This window comes from Danio rerio, chromosome 4 (assembly GCF_052040795.2).
Source record: "Danio rerio strain M-AB ecotype USA chromosome 4, GRCz13ab, whole genome shotgun sequence".
In the NCBI taxonomy this organism is placed as follows: Eukaryota; Metazoa; Chordata; class Actinopteri; order Cypriniformes; family Danionidae; genus Danio; species Danio rerio.
In genome coordinates, this window is record NC_141024.2 from 65308775 (window position 1) to 65327256 (window position 18482).

An 18482-nucleotide genomic window follows, 5' to 3' on the forward strand; every position below is an offset into this window, starting at 1 on the left:
TTTAAAGCTAAAATCAGCAGATGTGCTCACTAACTAGTGAAGGTAAACCAGTCACTACAGTCAGACGTGCTTCAGACTATTAAACACACCAGATCAACACATACATATTGTGTTTATCCTCTATACAGGCTACAGCGCTGTAAACTCACTGTTCGGTTCTGTGAGAGTTTGTCTTCAGCTCTACAATCCTCAAACTGTGTCCTGAGAGAGCTGGCCCTGATTAACAATGACCTGCAGGATTCAGGAGTGAAGAAGCTCTCTGATGGACTGAAGAGTCAACACTGTAAACTGGAGACACTGAGGTCTGAGTTTAAACACCTGATTGATTGATTTTTGTTTTGTTACATCAGACAAATCACATTAACAGTGTGTTTTTTGTAATTTGTGCTCTTTCTCAGACTGATGACATGTAAACTCACTGCCGATTCTTGTAAGAGTTTGTCTTCAGCTCTACAATCCTCAAACTATGTGCTGAGAGAGCTGGACCTGAGTAACAATGACCTGCAGGATTCAGGAGTGAAGAAGCTCTCTGATGGACTGAAGAGTCAACACTGTAAACTGGAGACACTGAGGTCTGAGTTTAAACACCTGATTGATTGATTGATTGATTGATTGATTGATTTTTTGCTTTGTTACATCAGACAGATCACATTAACAGTGTGGTTTTTAGTAATGTGTGTTCTACGTTCTCAGATTGGCCACATGTATTCTCACTGTTCAGTGTTGTGAGAGTTTGTCTTCAGCTCTACAGTCCTCAAACTGTGTCCTGAGAGAGCTGGACCTGAGTAACAATGACCTGCAGGATTCAGGAGTGAAGCTTCTCTCTGATGGACTGAAGACTGTAAACTGTAAACTGGAGACACAGAGGTAAATGATTCTCCACTCTACAATATCTACAGTCAGACAGTTTCATATTAGAGCTTTTCATGCTTGAACATGTTAACCCTGGATGATACTAAACCCCAAATAACAGGAAGTATGGTTTATCAGTAATTATGTTTCACACTGCTCATACTATACCTGTAGTTAACCCTCAGGGGTCTGAGTTGATTTTGGGACCCCTGAGATGTTTTGACATGCCCTGACATCTGTGCTTATTTCAGCTACTTTTTACACAGTACTAGCCAACATGTGTTTTATTAGTATTCAGCTCAAACTGAGCTACAATAATATGTGAGAAATATTGATGTACATTGTGCTGATTTCCCTTTGTTTAATCACCCTAATTAAACAAAGTTAAGATCAGGATCCTCCCTTAGCTATATTTCTTAGCAAGAGTTTAGTTAAAGGATCGTCTTTAAAGAATGTATTTTGCAAAAGAATAAATTAGATCATACTTTACCACACAGGGTAACTTTGATGGGTTCTGGAAAATGAATTCAATGTCCACTCCAGTGAAGAAAAGTAATAAAATACACTTTTATTAATAAAACAAAATCCAGTGAAAAAGTAGAATAAACAAAAGACAAACAGAAAACAAAATCCTTACTTTGTCTCCAGTTGGCGGACAAAGGGCAACCAACCTCAATGAACAGAAGTCAGGAAGCGCAAAGCTGAAGAGTACATGTCAGCTTTTATACTCAGTGTCTCAGTGACAGTATTCATAAATCAACCCTAAACACAGGTGCACAGGTGAATCATACATTCAAGAAGCATGCTAAATCACTTGAACAGTAAAAAGACAGATATATAGTCATCAAGAGTACATTGTATCATATAAATCAACATTTAGGCATTTTAATATAAGCCTTGATTTATAATGTGCTATATAGTTATGCACTTAAATTCAGGTGCGTGAACTCGGTAGAAAGTTCAGCAAAAGTACAAGTTGGTAGTTCATTCAGAGTTCGACTACTAGCAAGAGGGTCATCTGAAGTAGCAAGGGGTTCACAGAGAGTTCGTCCAGCTGATTTGTTGGCTCGGCGCGCCCTCTGTCGGAGTCGCCTTTCCTTTCTCTTACGTTTCATTTCATCGTTAAGAGTTGTACTTTTACGCATAGGAATATCAGAATACATCAGTGATTTTTTGTGTCTCACATGATTAATGTCATCTGACCCATCAACCATCACACCGTTTATGAAGGCTCGTATGTGTTTGTTATCATGATCCACAGTGTTTGTTGCATGTTTTTCCCTAAGATCCTGTCAGGGCCAATACAGCAAAGCTGTGTGTGCAGCAAGCATTTTTGACGGAAGAGCAGTACGAGAATTGGAGAATGGCGGACATTGTCTTTTATCAGGAGTTTGTTCACATTTAGACACATCGCCGTGCTGTTGTGTTCGCCTAAATCCTCTAGATTACCAACAGGGCTAATGGTTGAAATAGACAGGGCAAGAGGCCTGCTGCACTGAGCCTGCATTCAGACCTATGGTTCAGACAAGGGGATTAAGGGAAAAGTCTTCAATTATAGAGTTTATATGAACATGATTATCTTTATAATGATATAAATTGTGGTTTTGTGTATATGAAATTACGAATAACAAATGTAGCCGGGCATTACATTACTGTTTATTTCTTTGCATTTTAACTTTATAAACTATAAAATCACGCGTTTCATTCTGTGAGCTAAATGACAACAGTTGTTCACTGCCCTCCTTCTCCCCTGCTGGACACGCCCACTCCTGCCCTTTGCTTGCGGAGCAAAATCAGGAATCGAATGGAAGCCTGGCTCAATAACCCACACAATTCAAAAGAATGGAACCAGTTGTGACTGTTTGTGATTGTGAGGTATAACCAATAAAGAGAAAATGATCACAATGAAGGCTGATAAAATTAATGAATGTAAAAATGATTGAGAAATAAAATCGACACATGGAAGTGTGAAAACATTACACAGAGTTGTGCAGTTCCCAGAAGTTCCTGATGCCTTTCACACAAATTCTTTCAAAACAGCCACATCAACACTACAAGAAGAAATGGCTGCATTATTGCTTTTTGCCTCAGCTGATGTGATGGAACTATTTATACATTATACATTTAACAAAACATATTGTTTTACAAAATTATCTTAGATATAATTAAGTCATTCCTGGCGTTCTGTAATATTTCAGTCCCCCATATTTTTTTATAGTGGTTGTCGACTTAAATTACATGTTAAAAGCATTTTTCATTGATCTACTTTGTACATTATAATGAATATAAAAATACATTAAATGCAGCTTTAGCATAAAAAATATAATATGTCTGTCACAAACCAAGCTATTTGTCATGCCCCCGAGGCACTTCTTTGAAATTGCATGTAGACACAGTGTTTAATTTTTTTTTTAGTATTACAACTATTTATTTGTGTTATTTACTTGTGATAAATAAAAAATAAGATTTTTTAATAAAAAACAGGCTACAAAGTTATGTCCCTCAATATAAACTCAACCCTGTCACACCAGCAATTCTCCACCTACAGCAATTCAGAGTCTACTCTTATATGACATCCAGACGGAAAGTGACATCATTCAGCTCTCTTTCTCAGGATGGTGCAAAAGAAGCTATATTTTTATTTATTTACATTTTTTGATTTTATTATAGTTAGGAAGGATGCGGTCAAGCTTAACAATTCAACCCCGTAACGTAAAACTAAGATGGAATATGATTGTTTTTTTTTATTTCCAAACAATATAACATATTCTTGTTTAATTGCTGCCATGTGGGCATTCTCTTTTAAACCACACAAGGAGCAGAGGACATTCTACTTTAAAAACTCAACCCCATCACACATGTCATTGCTTTGGGTATATTCACTTAATTAATCAAGAATATTCATTAAAAAACATTTTTAAAAAAAATTGTTACTGATAGAATATTTGAAGCTGTGCTTTACTTAAACTTTGACACTATTTAATGTCAGACACGGCACCCGTACCAGCAGCAGATTTTATATTGAGTGTCACGAGTTTCATCATGAGTTTATGTAAAGCTAATAAAATCAGAACAAAAAAATACTTAAATTATGTATTAGTTCATTTGTTTATCTCTATGTCATGTGACAATTACCCAACTTTAGAGAGGGGGTCATTGAGGGCATAACTCATATTAATATTATAGATACAGAGGGTTAGGCTAACAAAAGGTTTTGGAATCCCTGATTGAATCCCCTCCTGCTGCCCATCCACCTCAGGGTTGGAAGTTTTGTGTGTTCAGAGATGCTCCTCTGCAGTCCTCGGTTGTAACGAGTGGTTATTTTAGTTACTGTTGCTCACTATATAATTTTCTCTCCTAGAGATTGTTGTGTGTGAAAATCCCAATAGATCAGCAGTTTCTGAAATAAGCAGACCAGCCTATCTGGCTATATAATTTTATTTTTTTTATTAATATTATTAAGTATTTTCATTAACAATTTCATTAAGAACTTTTCTGCTGCAGTTTTTATTTATGTTCCAGGAAATAAAGTTTTAGACAAGACTTTACCTGTTGCTTCTGTTTACTGTAGGTTCTGTTCAGCAATAGATTGGGTAACACAGGCCTTTATCAGCATTTTTAAAGGTTACTAACAGTCCAGTTACCTGCAGCACTTCAATTTTTTGAATTCTGACTGTGGTTTGGTTTAATGAAGTTTCATTTCATTCCGGTTTGCCTTTATCTCATTAATGCCTTTGCTAAATGTTTTACTAAAATACATTTTAAGTAAGTGTTAGATGTAATTTCAAATGAACTAAAACAAATTAAAACTGAAATTTAAGTGTCCTCTTAACCCTGCTATGGTCTTAAACCGGTCACTGTATTCTCCACCCTGTGAGATTCATATTTTTAAAGGAAAACAATTAAATATAGAAAAAAATATTGCTGAGAACCAACCAGCATGTTAAGGCCTAACATTGTAATTATGTGGGTGGGGTAAGACACCTAAATGTAAAACTTTTTAAAAAATTAAGAGACCACAGAATGGACAAGTATGTATAATTGTAACTTAAATCACATATGAATCTAAAACTCATTAAAAATGTGATATTTTAGCCATTAAACTGATTTGAGGGACATGTGAGCAACAGGGAAATGTTGGTTTTAGAGCAAAAGCTTTGTAGAATACTATTATTACCAACTCAGTTTAGTCTATTACAGGGTTGAGAATAATGGCTGCCCAATTAAGAATAAAAGAGAAAATAATATAAAGGCTTTAATGCCCGAGGTGGGAAAAACATGATGTTTTGAAAGTTTAAATTGTGCCTTATTATGTAGGCTATATTTAAAAATATAAACAGTACACTTTTAAAAATATGTTACTACAAGATATGCAAACTGCGGCACAGCACACTACAAGATACTATCAAGATTGTTGTGCCTGATGGAGCACATCACCTGACTGCAGAATAACTCTGCTTTATATTATAGGCTTGCTTACAAATATCTGACCAACTGCCAGAGCGAACAGCCTGCAGAATGAAGAGAAAAGCTGCTTGTTGAAGAGAGCACATCATGTCCAAACAAATGTCTAATATTATGATTATTATTATTATTATTACGGATCAGAGAGGTGACAAAGGCAGATTAACAGAAATAACGGACATTTCATGATACTTTAGGGGGAAAACCAGTGTGGAGAGTTTTGTATAAACCAACTTTGACAAAATGTGTTGGGGATTTACAATGGAGGATTCTGCAGGGGATTGTGGCAGTGAATGATTTCATACGTGTTGTTCACTCTAGTGTCCATGACGAGTGTCTCTTCTGTGGACATAGAGAGACTGTACACGTTTAACACAATAGTTTGATATGTTGAGCAGAGTTTTCCTGAAATGTGGAGAGAATTTGACTCAATGTAAGTTTCTTCTGGAGCTGGCTATAGTCAGAAACACAAACTGAAATAGCAGTTCATTCACTGTTTAGTTGCTCAAGCAAAACTTGCTCTACTTATCACAAGAAGAAACTAAATAGATGATGTACATCACAGGTGTCAAACTCAGTTCCAAAAGGGCCGCAGCTCTGCACAGTTTAGTTTCAACCCTAATTAAACACACCTGATCAAGCTAATTGAGTCCTTCAGGCTTGTTTGAAACCTACAGGTAAGTGTGTTGGAGCAGGGTTGGAACTAAACTGTACAGGGCTTCGGCCCTCCAGGAATTGAGTTTGACACCCCTGATGTACATGGTCAAGAGATTGAGAGTTTTAAAGCGTTCGTGAGGTCCAGAATTAAAATAGATTTAAAGTATTACAAGGCCATAAATGATGCTGAAACCTTTAAACAACAGTGCTGTTATAAGGACGCTGTCTGCAGTGTGGAGGTAGGAGAGCTGCTGTTACATCTGATGTGGAGTTACAATGTGTCAAAAAAAAATGATGTAAGAAACTATTTTTGTAGAAAAACAAATCCCACACAGACAAACATACACTCATGCACACACTCAAACACACACACACACTCTCGCACACACATGCTCTTTCACACATACACAAACAAACACTCTCTCTCTCTCTCTCTCTCTCTCTCTCTCACACACACACACTCTCACACACACACACACACACACACACACACACTGCTACTGACTGCTCCTTCTCAGTCTTCAGCACAGTTTGACTGATGATTGACACCAAACAGTAAACCCAGGATAGAGCGGCTCAGTGAATGTGGTCTGGACTGAGTGGATGAGGCTCATTGTGTCTCTATAGATGTTGTAGAAGATCAGAGTTCCTGCACTGTGATCCACAAACACTCCTATTCTCCTGCTGAGAGGCTTCACTGGGAGCTCAGTGCGTGTGTAATTGTGTCTGAATATGAAACTGGAGGAAGAACAGCACAAACTCCAGGACTGAGCATTACGTCCGAACAAACACTCAGCACCTCTTCCCTTCCTCCTGATGCTCTTATATGACACTGCTGTACACACACTACAACCATCTCCACTCCAGTCAATCTCCCAGTAACAGCGTCCACACACACTCTCTCTGCACAACACCTGAGGATAAATACCATCAAATCTGTCTGGATGATCAGGATACTGCTGATACTCTCTCACACGCTTCACCTCTCTGTTCTCCTCAGACAGAATGAGAAAAGCATATGTTGTGTTTGGATCCAGAGTGAGGAAACAGGCATCTGAACACAAGAACACACACATGTATAACCACAGCTGTGTGTGTGTGTGTGTGTGTGTGTGTGTGTGTGTGTGTGTGTGTGTGTGTGTGTGTGAGAGAGAGAGACAGAAAGACAGTGTATGTGTGTTTGTGTGTGGGAGAAAGAAAGTGTGTGTGTGTGTGTGTGTGAGAGATTGAGAGAGACAGAGTGTGTGTGTGTGTGTGTGTGTGTAGGAGAAAGAGAGAGAGTGTGTGTGTGAGAGAGAGAGTGTGTGTGTGATTGAGAGAGAGTGTGTGTTTGTGTGTGTGTATGTGTGTGTGTAGTCCTACATTTGTGCAGTCCTGCTGTAATCCTCGTGTGTCCTCCATGATCCAGACTGTAAACACACACAGATGGAGAGAATGAGCTGTTTAGTTTCCCCCTCAGCTAATAAGCTAAAGCTAGCACTGAGCTGCTCAGCTACACGCTCCAAACTCTTCAGCTCAAACACACAAAAACACTTGTTGGTTGAGCCGGGATGCACAATGAATGTAACACAGTGCGTTCTTTTCCTCTGCTGTTGGTGAAGCGAGCGCAGATACTGCTCATGTTGATGGAGACACCCTGCTGCAACATTCATTTATTACAGTGATCACACTTAGCTTTGCCATCGTTCTTCAGCACATGCAGCCTTTGAGCACATGTTGCAGTCCATCTCTAAACTATGTTCAGATTATTAAAGCTGCTCGCCAGCGCCCAAGTTCCTGACAGATTAGCAAGTGAAAAATACACATGTGTGCACAGAGAAGAGGAATCCAGATGTTGATTTTAGAACAAGAGTCTGAACATTAATCCAAGTGTCTGATTCCAGAATCTGAATCCATCTTCAATCCCCAACCCTATTCCTGACCTGATATTGTAGGATTCTTCAACAGAAATGGAGGAAGAAGTTTCTCTGCTCAGCTCAAATGCTGAAACTGTACAGTGTGTCCCGCTTAATGTCACTGTAACTGAGCCAATACACTCCAACATTTACAGAGGAGATTCATTTCACACTCAATGATTTGCTCTTCATAGACATGACTGGAATACTCTACAAGCTGTTTCTTCTGTCTGTCCTCACCCCATAACCCTCACAGAAAACTGAAGCTGATCACAAAAGAGCTTTCTAGTGTCTTTTTAAAGCCATTTAGTGTAAAAGCACAAGGCCAGTGCTGCTCCACATACTTGAGTTTGTCCAGTGTGTAGTTTGGATCCTCCAGTTGTTCAGAGAGCAGCTTGACTCCTGAATCTCCTGGATGATTGTAGCTCAGATCCAGCTCTCTCAGGTGTGAGGGGTTTGAAGTCAGAGCTGAAGACAGAAAACCACAGCCTTCCTCTGTCACCATACAGCCAGACAATCTACAAACACAGCAATAGTCCACATCACACAGGACAATCACACATCACGCCATTGCCAGCCTGCACACACACATTATCTTGTGTGTTAAATGCAAAAGTACCACAAGCCTGCGTTTGAGTAAAGATCCCGGCCCTGTTAGATCCCACCCTGTGGGCTGGCTGCCTCTTCCGTGTTAATGAATGAGACTGAAGCCCAAATAATCCAGAGTAGTCCCGAAAGATGGTTTTGGTCAATTAAAGCAATAATTATCGTGCTGATATAGGTGCAGATCTTTAATTTTGTAAAGAGTTTGTTTTTAGCAGTAATTTAATGCTGGGCATTTCATCGTGATTGACAGCTGTGATTGACAGTTTCTCAAAGCAGACTGTTCGAGCTTCCGAAGGAGACTGAAGTGTTATTATTCCATTTATGTGTTATTTTACAATGATATAACGAGTTCAGCAGTAAACTATAGTTTTTGACATACAGGATCTGGTGGAACACAGTTTATTCTGTATAAATACACTCGGGCCAGTTCCGGCTAGATTCTCGCCTGCCGAAGACTTACCTCTCGGCCCGACTCTGTCAGCTGTCTACTTTGCTGCCCGAGTCAATCGGGCCAGATGCGGTGGTCATTAGCGAGCCAGAATTGGCCTGTGAGTATGTGCATTGGGGCCCAGAGCTGGCGCAACTAAATCTTCATTTTATAAAACCTCACCTTTATGAACATCATTACAACCATTTGAGTTGATATAACAGCAAACTCAGGCTACTATGTAAACGCAAAGTGTAGGCATTGAGCTTGACCTTTGAATTAAATGCAAACAGCGCCTACACACACATATACATATATATATATATATATATATATATATATATATATATATATATATATATACACACACACACACACACACACACACACACACACACATATATATTACACATATATATATATATATATACACACACACACACACACACACACACACACACACACATATATATTACACATATATATATATATATATATATATATATATATATATTAGTGCTGTCAATCAATTAAAAAAAAAAAACTAATTAATCGCACTTTTAAAAATGTAATCACGATTATTTTCACGATTTACATTTAAAGAACGGGAACTTGTAATTTTGGCCGTTCGATGTAAAATTTATATATATATATATAGAAGAAAGTCCAGCCCTTCTCAAGAAGTTGAGTTCCAGAGCCCAAGCTGTGCGTAGAGGTGAGCCCAACTATCTGTAGTCGGTATCGTTCCACCTCCCGCACAAGCTCCTTCCCTCCCACTGGGGCGGTTTGCTGCCGAGTGTGACGCGGCTGGGATGAGAATCAGCACCTCCAAGTCCGAGGCCATGGTGCTCCACCGGAAAAAGGTGGTTTGCCATCTCCAGGTTGGAGGAAAGTCCTTACCCCAGGTGGAGGAGTTTAAGTATCTCAGGGTTTTGTTCACGAGTGAGGGAAGGATAGAACGAGAGATTGCAAGGCAGATTGGTGCAGCGGCAGCAGTAATGCGGTCGATGTACCGGTCCGTTGTGGTGAAGAAGGAGCTGAGCCGAAAGGCAAAGCTCTCGATTTACCGGTCAATCTACGTTCCTACTCTCACCAATGGTCATGAGCTTTGGATCATGACCGAAAGAACAAGATCTCGGATACAAGCGGCCAAAATGAGTTACCTTCGAAGGATGGCAGGGCGCACTCTTATGGATAGGGTGAGGAGCTCTGACACCAGGGAGGAGTTCGGAGTAGAGTCGCTGCTCCTCCACATCGAGAGAAGTCAGCTGAGGTGGCTCGGGCATCTGTTTCGGATGCCTCCTGGACGCCAACCTAGGGAGGTGTTCCAGGCATGTCCCACCGGGAGGCGGCCTTGGGGAAGACCCAGGACACGCTAGAGGGACTATGTCTCTCGGCTGGCCTGGGAACGCCTCGGGATCCCCCCGGAGGAGCTAGAGGAAGTGTCTGGGGATAGGAAAGTCTGGGGTTCTCTGCTCCCGCGACCCGGCCCCGGAAAAGCGGCAGAAGATGAATGAATGAAATGAATATATATATATATATATAAATACAGTTGAAGTCAGAATTATTAGCGCCCCTGTTAATTTTTTTCCTTATTTCTGTTTAATGGAGGGAAGATTGTTTCAGCACATTTCTAAGCGTAATAGTTTTAAAAACCTATTTCTAATAACTGATTTATTTATTTATCTTAAATAATATTTTGCTTGATATTGTTCAAGACACTTCTACACAGCTAAAAGTGACATTTAAAGGCTTAACTAGGTTAATAAGGTGAACTAGGCAGGTAAGGGTAATTAGGCGAGTTATTGTATAATGATGGTTTGTTCTGTACACTATCGAAAAAAAATTGCTTAAAGTGGCTAATAATTTTGTCCCAAAAATAGTTAAAAAAAATTTAAACTGCTTTTATTCTAGCCGAAATAAAAGAAATAAGACCTTTTCTAGAAGAAAAAATATTATCAGACATACTGTGAAAATTTCCTTGCTCTGTCAAACATCATTTGGGAAATATTTAAAAAAGAAAAAAAAATCTAAAGGGGGCAAATAATTCTATATATATGTGTTATATACACACACACACACACAAACACATATATACACACACAAGTGGTAAAGTTTGGACATGCTCTGCTTTTTGTTCAGTTTGCAGTTTCTTGTAATAACACACATGCGCGCACACACACACACACATATATATATATATATATATATATATATATATATATATATATATATTTATTGACCTTGTTCTCTGCAGACGAGTGGGCGCAGCCATTTGAATCTTTTTGGCACGAGACTTCCGGTCTCATTTACTTCCATTCATTTTTAGACATTAAAAACTGCTCGTTTCGCTGTTTGATGTTGCAAACTGATATTTCCTTGTTATATTATTGTACTTGGTCTGTATAATCATGCAAACATTTGTTTGTAGAGCAAGTAGTTTGACCGTTTTTTGCCATTTATTATTCCTTGTCATTTCTCCTATAGGCGACTGAAACGGAAGTTCTAAGACAATCGCGAAAACAAAATTATTAGCCCTCCTATGAAATTTGTTTTCTTTTACAAATATTTCACAAGTGCTGTTAAACAGAGCAAGAAAATTGTTTTCACGGCATTTCCTTCTGTATTTTTCTTCTGGAAAGTTTTTTTTTTTTTTTTCTTTTAGTTTGGGTGAAATAATATAATATATATTTTTTTTAAGTAAAAACTGCTAAGGTCAATATTATTAGCCCTCTTAAGTAATTATTTGTTTGATTGGCTCCAGGAAAAAAACTACTGTTGTCCTATGACTTGCCTAATTACCCTAACTTGCCTAGTTAAGGTAATTAACCTAATTAAGCCTTTAAATTGCACTTAAAGCTAAAAACTGGTGTCTTGAAAAACAAATAGTATGATAATGCATTCTGTCATCATGACAAAGACAAAAGAAATAAGTTTAGACTTGAGAAAAAGAATTGTTGAGGCTCACAAAGAAGGAGAAGGATATACATGTTTATCAAAGCGTTTTTAAGTGTCAAGAAGTGCCGTGAGAAGTATTATCAAGAAGTTTAATGAGATCCACACTGTGGAGAACATGACTGGCAGAGGTAGAAAGCGAAAGATTTCCAAAACTTTAAAAAGAAAATTAGTAAGAGAGGTTTCTAAAGACCCAAGAACAACTGCCAAGACACTAGTGAATGACTTAGCAAAGTCTGGAATTAATGTCTCAGCAAAGACAGTCAGTAGAGCCATGCACAGGAGTGAACTGAAAGGTTGTCGACAAAAAAAGACTTCACTTTTAAAAAAGAGACACCTCCAAGCTAGACTGAAGTTTGCCAGGGACAATCTAGAGAAAAATAATAAATACTGAAAACGTATCCTTTGGTCAGATGAGACAAAACTAAAGCTCTTTGGCCATAGAGATGTTTGGAGAAAGAAGGGAGAGGCATTTAATCCAAAGAACACCGTTCCCACAGTGAAACATGGCAATGGGAGTATAATGCTATGGGGATGTTTCAGGGCATTTGGAACTGGGTTGAAGGAAACATAAAAAAAGGAAGACTACCAGAAGATTTTGAAAAATAACCTTAAACAGTCTGCAAAAAAACTTGGTCTGGGGCGACGTTTTGTATTCCAGCATGATAATGATTCAAATCATACCTCACTTCTGATAAAGAACTACCTCCAACAGAACAAAGTGAAAGTCCTTGACTGGCCTGCACAAAGCCCAGACTTGAATCCAACAGAAAATCTGTGGGGTACACTGAATAATTAACGCGTTAATTATTTAAAATTAATCGCATTCGTTAACGCACTAATTTTGACAGCGCTAATATATATATATATATATATATATATATATATATATATATATATATGTGTGTGTGTGTGTTTTTACAAGAAACTGCAAACTGAACAAAAAGCAGAGCATGTCTAAACTTTACCAGGGCACAAAAATATAAATATAATAATATAAAAATATAAAATATGAATAAATAATCCTCAAAATAAACGGATTCCTTTAACATTAAGTCATATTTGGGCATATTGGAAAAAGAGACGCTCTGAAAAGTGCAACATTTTGCAGTTTACTCAGTAATGCTTTTAAATATATTTTTATAAACCTACATTAGTATAGTTACAATTGAAATCACATCCCTGTAAGTGTTTTGTTTCGTTTTCTGCCAATCCACTGAATGGGGCTCCACATTTGGTAACCCAATATGAAACTGTATCTGTGTAGTGTAATATAATTTACCTCAGTGTCTCCAGTTTACAGTGTTGACTCTTCAGTCCATCGGAGAGAAGTTTCACTCCTGAATCCTGCAGGTCATTGGTACTCAGGTCCAGCTCTCTTAGCACACAGTTTGAGGATTGTAGAGCTGAAGACAAACTCTCACTGGACTGAACAGTGAGATTACACATGACTAGTCTGAGAAAGAAGAACACAGATTACATTAACAGTGTGAATTTAGTCATTCATCTGATGTAAAAAAACAAACTATAAGGGTTAATAATATGACAAAACTATTTGATTTGTGTTATTTAGAATGACTGATATTGTTATTTAATAAAACTGAATATTAAATGTCATCTAATATATTCTTGAATATTTTGAAATATTAAGAAAACTGCTAAATGTCAGCTTAGACATGAGGACCATGAGACTTGTTCAGAGCCTGTCAAACCTGCTGCAGGGTCCAGACACCTCCTCCGACATTATACACATTGCTTCTGTTGTTTCTGTTTTTTGGTCAGAACGACCAACACATCTGACAAAATCCTAAATATATCTTTCCAATAAACCAATCCAAAGATAAACTATAAGTTTGATCAAATAAAATATAAATAAAGATTTCAGATGTAATTAATTAAAATTATCTTTAACATAAACTGATTTCCTGAACTGTATTAGAAAAACTTTAATTTGAGAAGCAGCATTTTGCAGTTTATCCACTAATGCTCTTAAATATATCTGGACATTTCCATCTAAATCAAAACACTTTTTGTTGTTGTTGAGTGTAAAATCATTTACCTCAGTGTGTCCAGTTTACAGTGTTGACTCTTCAGTCCATCAGAGAGAAGCTTCACTCCTGAATCCTGTAGGCCATTGTTACTCAGGTCCAGCTCTCTCAGCACACAGTTTGAGGATTGTAGAGCTAAAGACAAACTCTCACAGCACTGAACAGTGAGATTACACATGACCAGTCTGAAAATAAATAAATAAAAATTAGTTTAATTTTTTAGTAATTTGTTTAATGTGATAAATAATTACAATCAATCAATCAATCAAGTGTTTGAACTCAGACCTCAGTGTCTCCAGTTTACAGTTTGGACTCTTCAGTCCATCAGAGAGAAGCTTCACTCCTGAATCCTGCAGGTCATTGTTACTCAGGTCCAGCTCTCTCAGCACACAGTTTGAGGATTGTAGAGCTGAAGTCAAACTCTCACAAGACTGAGCAGTGAGATTACAGCACTGTAGTCTGTGTAGAGGACAAAAAGTTCATTGTTTAATTTTGTGTGAGTGTGCATGTAATTATTGAAGTGCCTATGAGGAGTGATTACTTCTCTGAATGTCTTTAATGGTCATAACAACACACATAGGAGCACTGGAAAGACTGAACACAGGGCTCTGGCTTTCACTTTCTGAGTCCAAATAAAGACATGATATCGGTGATTTTGATAGAGGGAACTCTGCTTAGTGTGTAAGTGAAAAAAGTGGGCATGACCAATGGGCGGGGCTTGTTTTTCTACTGTGAGCTAATTGGATATAGTTATAGTAGGTATTTCATTCAGAAAGTTTAGGTGCGTTCGACATAAAGCACTGCTGCAGCAATCAAGGAGATTAGCCGAGTGCAGGCTGGAGAGCAGTTGAAAACCGAGCCGTCAAGCCAGACATTTAGGGGCTCAAAGTTGCTACAGTCATGATGACCAATCACATGGCCTGATTATTTATTTATTTACTTATTTACTTACAGCAATAACAACTAAATATTTACAGTACAAATTAAACAGAATACAGTCCCAACAAACTATAGTTCATTTTTAAACAAGAAGGGAATTAAGAATTAAATTTAAGTAGCCCATATAACAAACGCATGATAAAAAAAAAGAGGAAATGAAAGAGCACAAAAAAAGGAGATCAATATCCACATACAGGCCAAACACAAAACATGTATTAGTTCATTTTCTTTTTGGCTTAGTCACTTTATTAATCTGGGGTCGCACCACAGCAGAATGAACCGTCAACTAATCTAGCACGTTTTATGCAACAGATGCCCTTCCAGCTGCAACCCATCTCTGGGAGACATCCATACACACTCATTCCCTACGGACAGTTTAGCCTATCCATTCACCTGTACCGCATGTCTTTGGACTGTGGGAGAAACCGAAACACCCGGAGGAAACCCACGTGAATGCAGGTAGAACATGCAAACTCCACACAGAAATGCCAACTGACCCAGCCCGAGGCTCGAAACCAGCAACCTTCTTGCTGTAAGACAACAGTACTACCTACTGCGCCACTGCATCGCCTAAACACGAAGCAATAAGCACAAATTCTTGAAGTTGAAATATCAGTCTTTATACAACTAGATGTTAAATTGTATGTCAATACTGTTCGTTTTTTTTTTTTTTTGAATATGCTACAAAAGGGTTTACATTTATTTATATTTATCGACATAAAACTTTCCATTATATATTATTTAAAACCCAAAACAGGATGTTTTGATTAAGTCTGAAACAATAATTAAGATTATTTTGGATAATAAAATCATTTTCACAAAAGCACTTTAATCCAAAAAGATTGAACAAGAGGACATTCCTAAAATAAGTGAGGTACGCTTTAAGTAGACGTTTCCCAGAAGAAGCAGGTACATCAATGTCACTTTTAACATTTCTGCATAAACGAGTTGACAGGAAATAAAATGTTTTATAATCATATATTTTTATATTTAATAAAATATATTTTTAACTTAATTTGTTAAGAAATCTTCATAGGGGTGTCAATAAAACCTGAAACACACGTAGTTGATGTCATGCGCTGAACTCAGCCAATCGAGTAATATCAGTGTCGTCATTGCAGCTCCAGCAGTCGCTCTTCAGAAGCTGTACGGCCTGAATCAGTCACCTGATCTCAGAGCGATGTCGCGGTACTTTGATCCCACATGTGACAGTCACACGGCATCCACACAGCGTCAATCCGGACAATATTTCTACCCAGCATGTTTTAAGCCAGATTTCAATCGATCTGCGAAGCCTGCATAAAGTCAAACGCACCTAATGTTTTTCAACCCCATTCCTGTCTGTTGTCATAACTGACAGTTGGGGGGCGTGGTTAAGTATGTTAGCCACACCCAATACCTCAGACAGATGTAGTCTCACAATTTAGAACAGGGGTCTCAAACTCGCGGCCTGCGGGCCATTTGCGGCCCTCAGTGCAATATTTTGTGGCCCGCGCCGACCACTGTACACTGACAGAATCAGCGGAGCGGGGAGAGAGATCGCTCCCCGCTCCGCTGATTCTATCCGTACACAGCGGTCACTGGCATTCCCCGCCCACCGTGTAAACAAAGGGGCGAGGATGCCGGTGACGTCACCACGCACCCCGCCCTTTTGTTAGACGCTGTGACGGGCGGGAAGTGTGGAGGGGCGTTGTCGCGCGCGTTCTGATCAGCTGTGTTGTCGCGCGCGTACTCAAGAGCGGTGTTATCGCGCGCCTACTGAAGGGCGGGACCGAGGGTGTGTCGCGTCGCGGGGGCACTTTTGATCATTTTGGAAGGGCACTTTCTATGCAAAACTAAAAAGGGCATGTGCACTGCACAGGTTGAGCCCTATGTGTCCACGTGCCTGCCCTGCATCTTATATATATTATAGGTAGATACAGACTGGTACAGACAGGAGTGGGGTGGGGATGTTTTATTTATACAAATATACGCCTTTTTTTTTAGGTGAGGGAATAGAAGTTTTGAGTGAGTTCCCCCACTTTTTTCCCTAGGACTTCAATAAGTCAAAGTACAGGTCTAGACTTAATGATGATCATTTTCAAGCCATACTGAGGGTCTCAACTGCTTCCACTCTAAAGCCAAATGTGGTTCAGATTTGTGAGAAGAAGCGCTGTCAAGTCTCTGGCAGCAAGAAGTAGGCAAAAGATGCCATGTTCAGAAGAACTGTTCATAATCTTCACTCAATGTTCTATTAATGTTCAGGACACTTCATGTTCAGAAGAAATAATTCATCTGTTAATAATGACATTTGAGGACTTTTTTTGTGAAATCCCTTATGCGGCCCAGCCTCACCCAGACTTTGCCTCCTGCGGCCCCCAGGTAAATTGAGTTTGAGACCCCTGATTTAGAAGAAAGAAAATAGGAAGTGCATTTTCAGATTTTAACTTAAATTTACTAGCTCAGTTTATTTGAACATTCAACACTCTAAACTCCTGTGGCTTTATCACCTGACATGCCTGCTAACCCTCAGTATCTTACCAAGATGTCTAACTGCCTAACGGCTGATTTATACTTCTGAGTCAAACGCAAGCGTATGCTACGGCGTTGACTTGTAGCCCTACGTGCACCTCACAAAAAATGTAACTACACGTCGCAACGACGCGTAGCACAAGCTCTGGGATTTAAATGGCACAAGCCCGATGCAGTGATTGTTTACCTGTGTGGAGTCCCATGAAGGAGCTCCAGATGTAAAGTTTTGTTTTGTGTTTACCTCATAGTTAAAGTTGTTGAACGTCTGGCGGTTCCTGCCTCAAAATGAGCGAGTTTGAGCCACTTGTACATTCAGGAAGTGTTCAGGAAAAGCAAAAACACCAGCGAAGTAACTCAACACAGAGGAACATTTACATGTCTCACTGCCAACTAGCATTTCGGAAGTGTTAATGCAGACCAACAGAGACAGCGCACATTAGTATAAATGCACAGCTACGCGCGTTGCATGCGCCGTGGGTTACGCCGTTCACTTGATGCAGAAGTATAAACCAGGCTTTAAGAGTCATTACACAACATGATGCCATGACCCCAGCTATTATGGTGGCCACATCAGGGCCTCCAGCTGTTGAGGATCTATGGCCAAAAACCTCCACAAAAAGTGGGCTTCTGCAACATCTAAATCATCATGGAGGGTTTTACCAGCTCCACTAAACCTCTGTCCTCCAGCTGTTTATCCTTATCCACAGGATCTGCTCTGGTTTACTGTCCAGTAGTCCCTGCCTTGGCTTTGCCCTCCTCCCTTTCCACCTGCCTTATCCTGTACCCTGTCATGGTTTCATTAACCTGCCTCTCGCCCATCACCCTTGTCCACTGTAACACCTCCAGCTGGCTGAACTCATTCTTGTTTAGTGTATTCCTGTGAGAATCATAATCATCATTAGCATTTGCTATTTTCTGACTTCACAATATATAACAAAAAAAGCAAAAATAAGGATAATAAAAGAATCACAAGATTTGAAGAAGAATACAGGAGAGCAACTAACCAGCTTTATAGTAAACACTACTACACTAGTGGACTACTCCAATCAGAAGGCAATAGCAGTTTTAGCAGGGACACAGATGACTGTCACCTGGGGCCTCATGTACGAAGACTTTCGTGGAAATCAT

General features: G+C 39.1%; 1 protein-coding gene across 2 annotated transcripts in view; it reads right to left on the bottom strand.

Moving 5' to 3' along the window:
* Positions 1-1400: 1400 nt before the first annotated feature.
* si:ch211-226o13.1 overlaps positions 1401-18482 on the bottom strand; it is a 34858-nt gene continuing 17776 nt past the window's right edge. The window contains exons 6-11 of one of the 2 annotated variants that reach the window (XM_088649647.1): positions 14190-14363; positions 13916-14089; positions 13139-13312; positions 8213-8386; positions 7336-7382; positions 1401-7027 (exon numbers count right to left, since the gene is read on the bottom strand). In XM_088649647.1, coding sequence (XP_088505773.1) covers positions 6495-7027; positions 7336-7382; positions 8213-8386; positions 13139-13312; positions 13916-14089; positions 14190-14363 — 1276 coding nt within the window. In that variant the 3' untranslated portion in view covers positions 1401-6494. The remainder of the gene's footprint in view (positions 7028-7335; positions 7383-8212; positions 8387-13138; positions 13313-13915; positions 14090-14189; positions 14364-18482) is intronic. The other variant, NM_001445231.1, reaches the window with a different exon arrangement.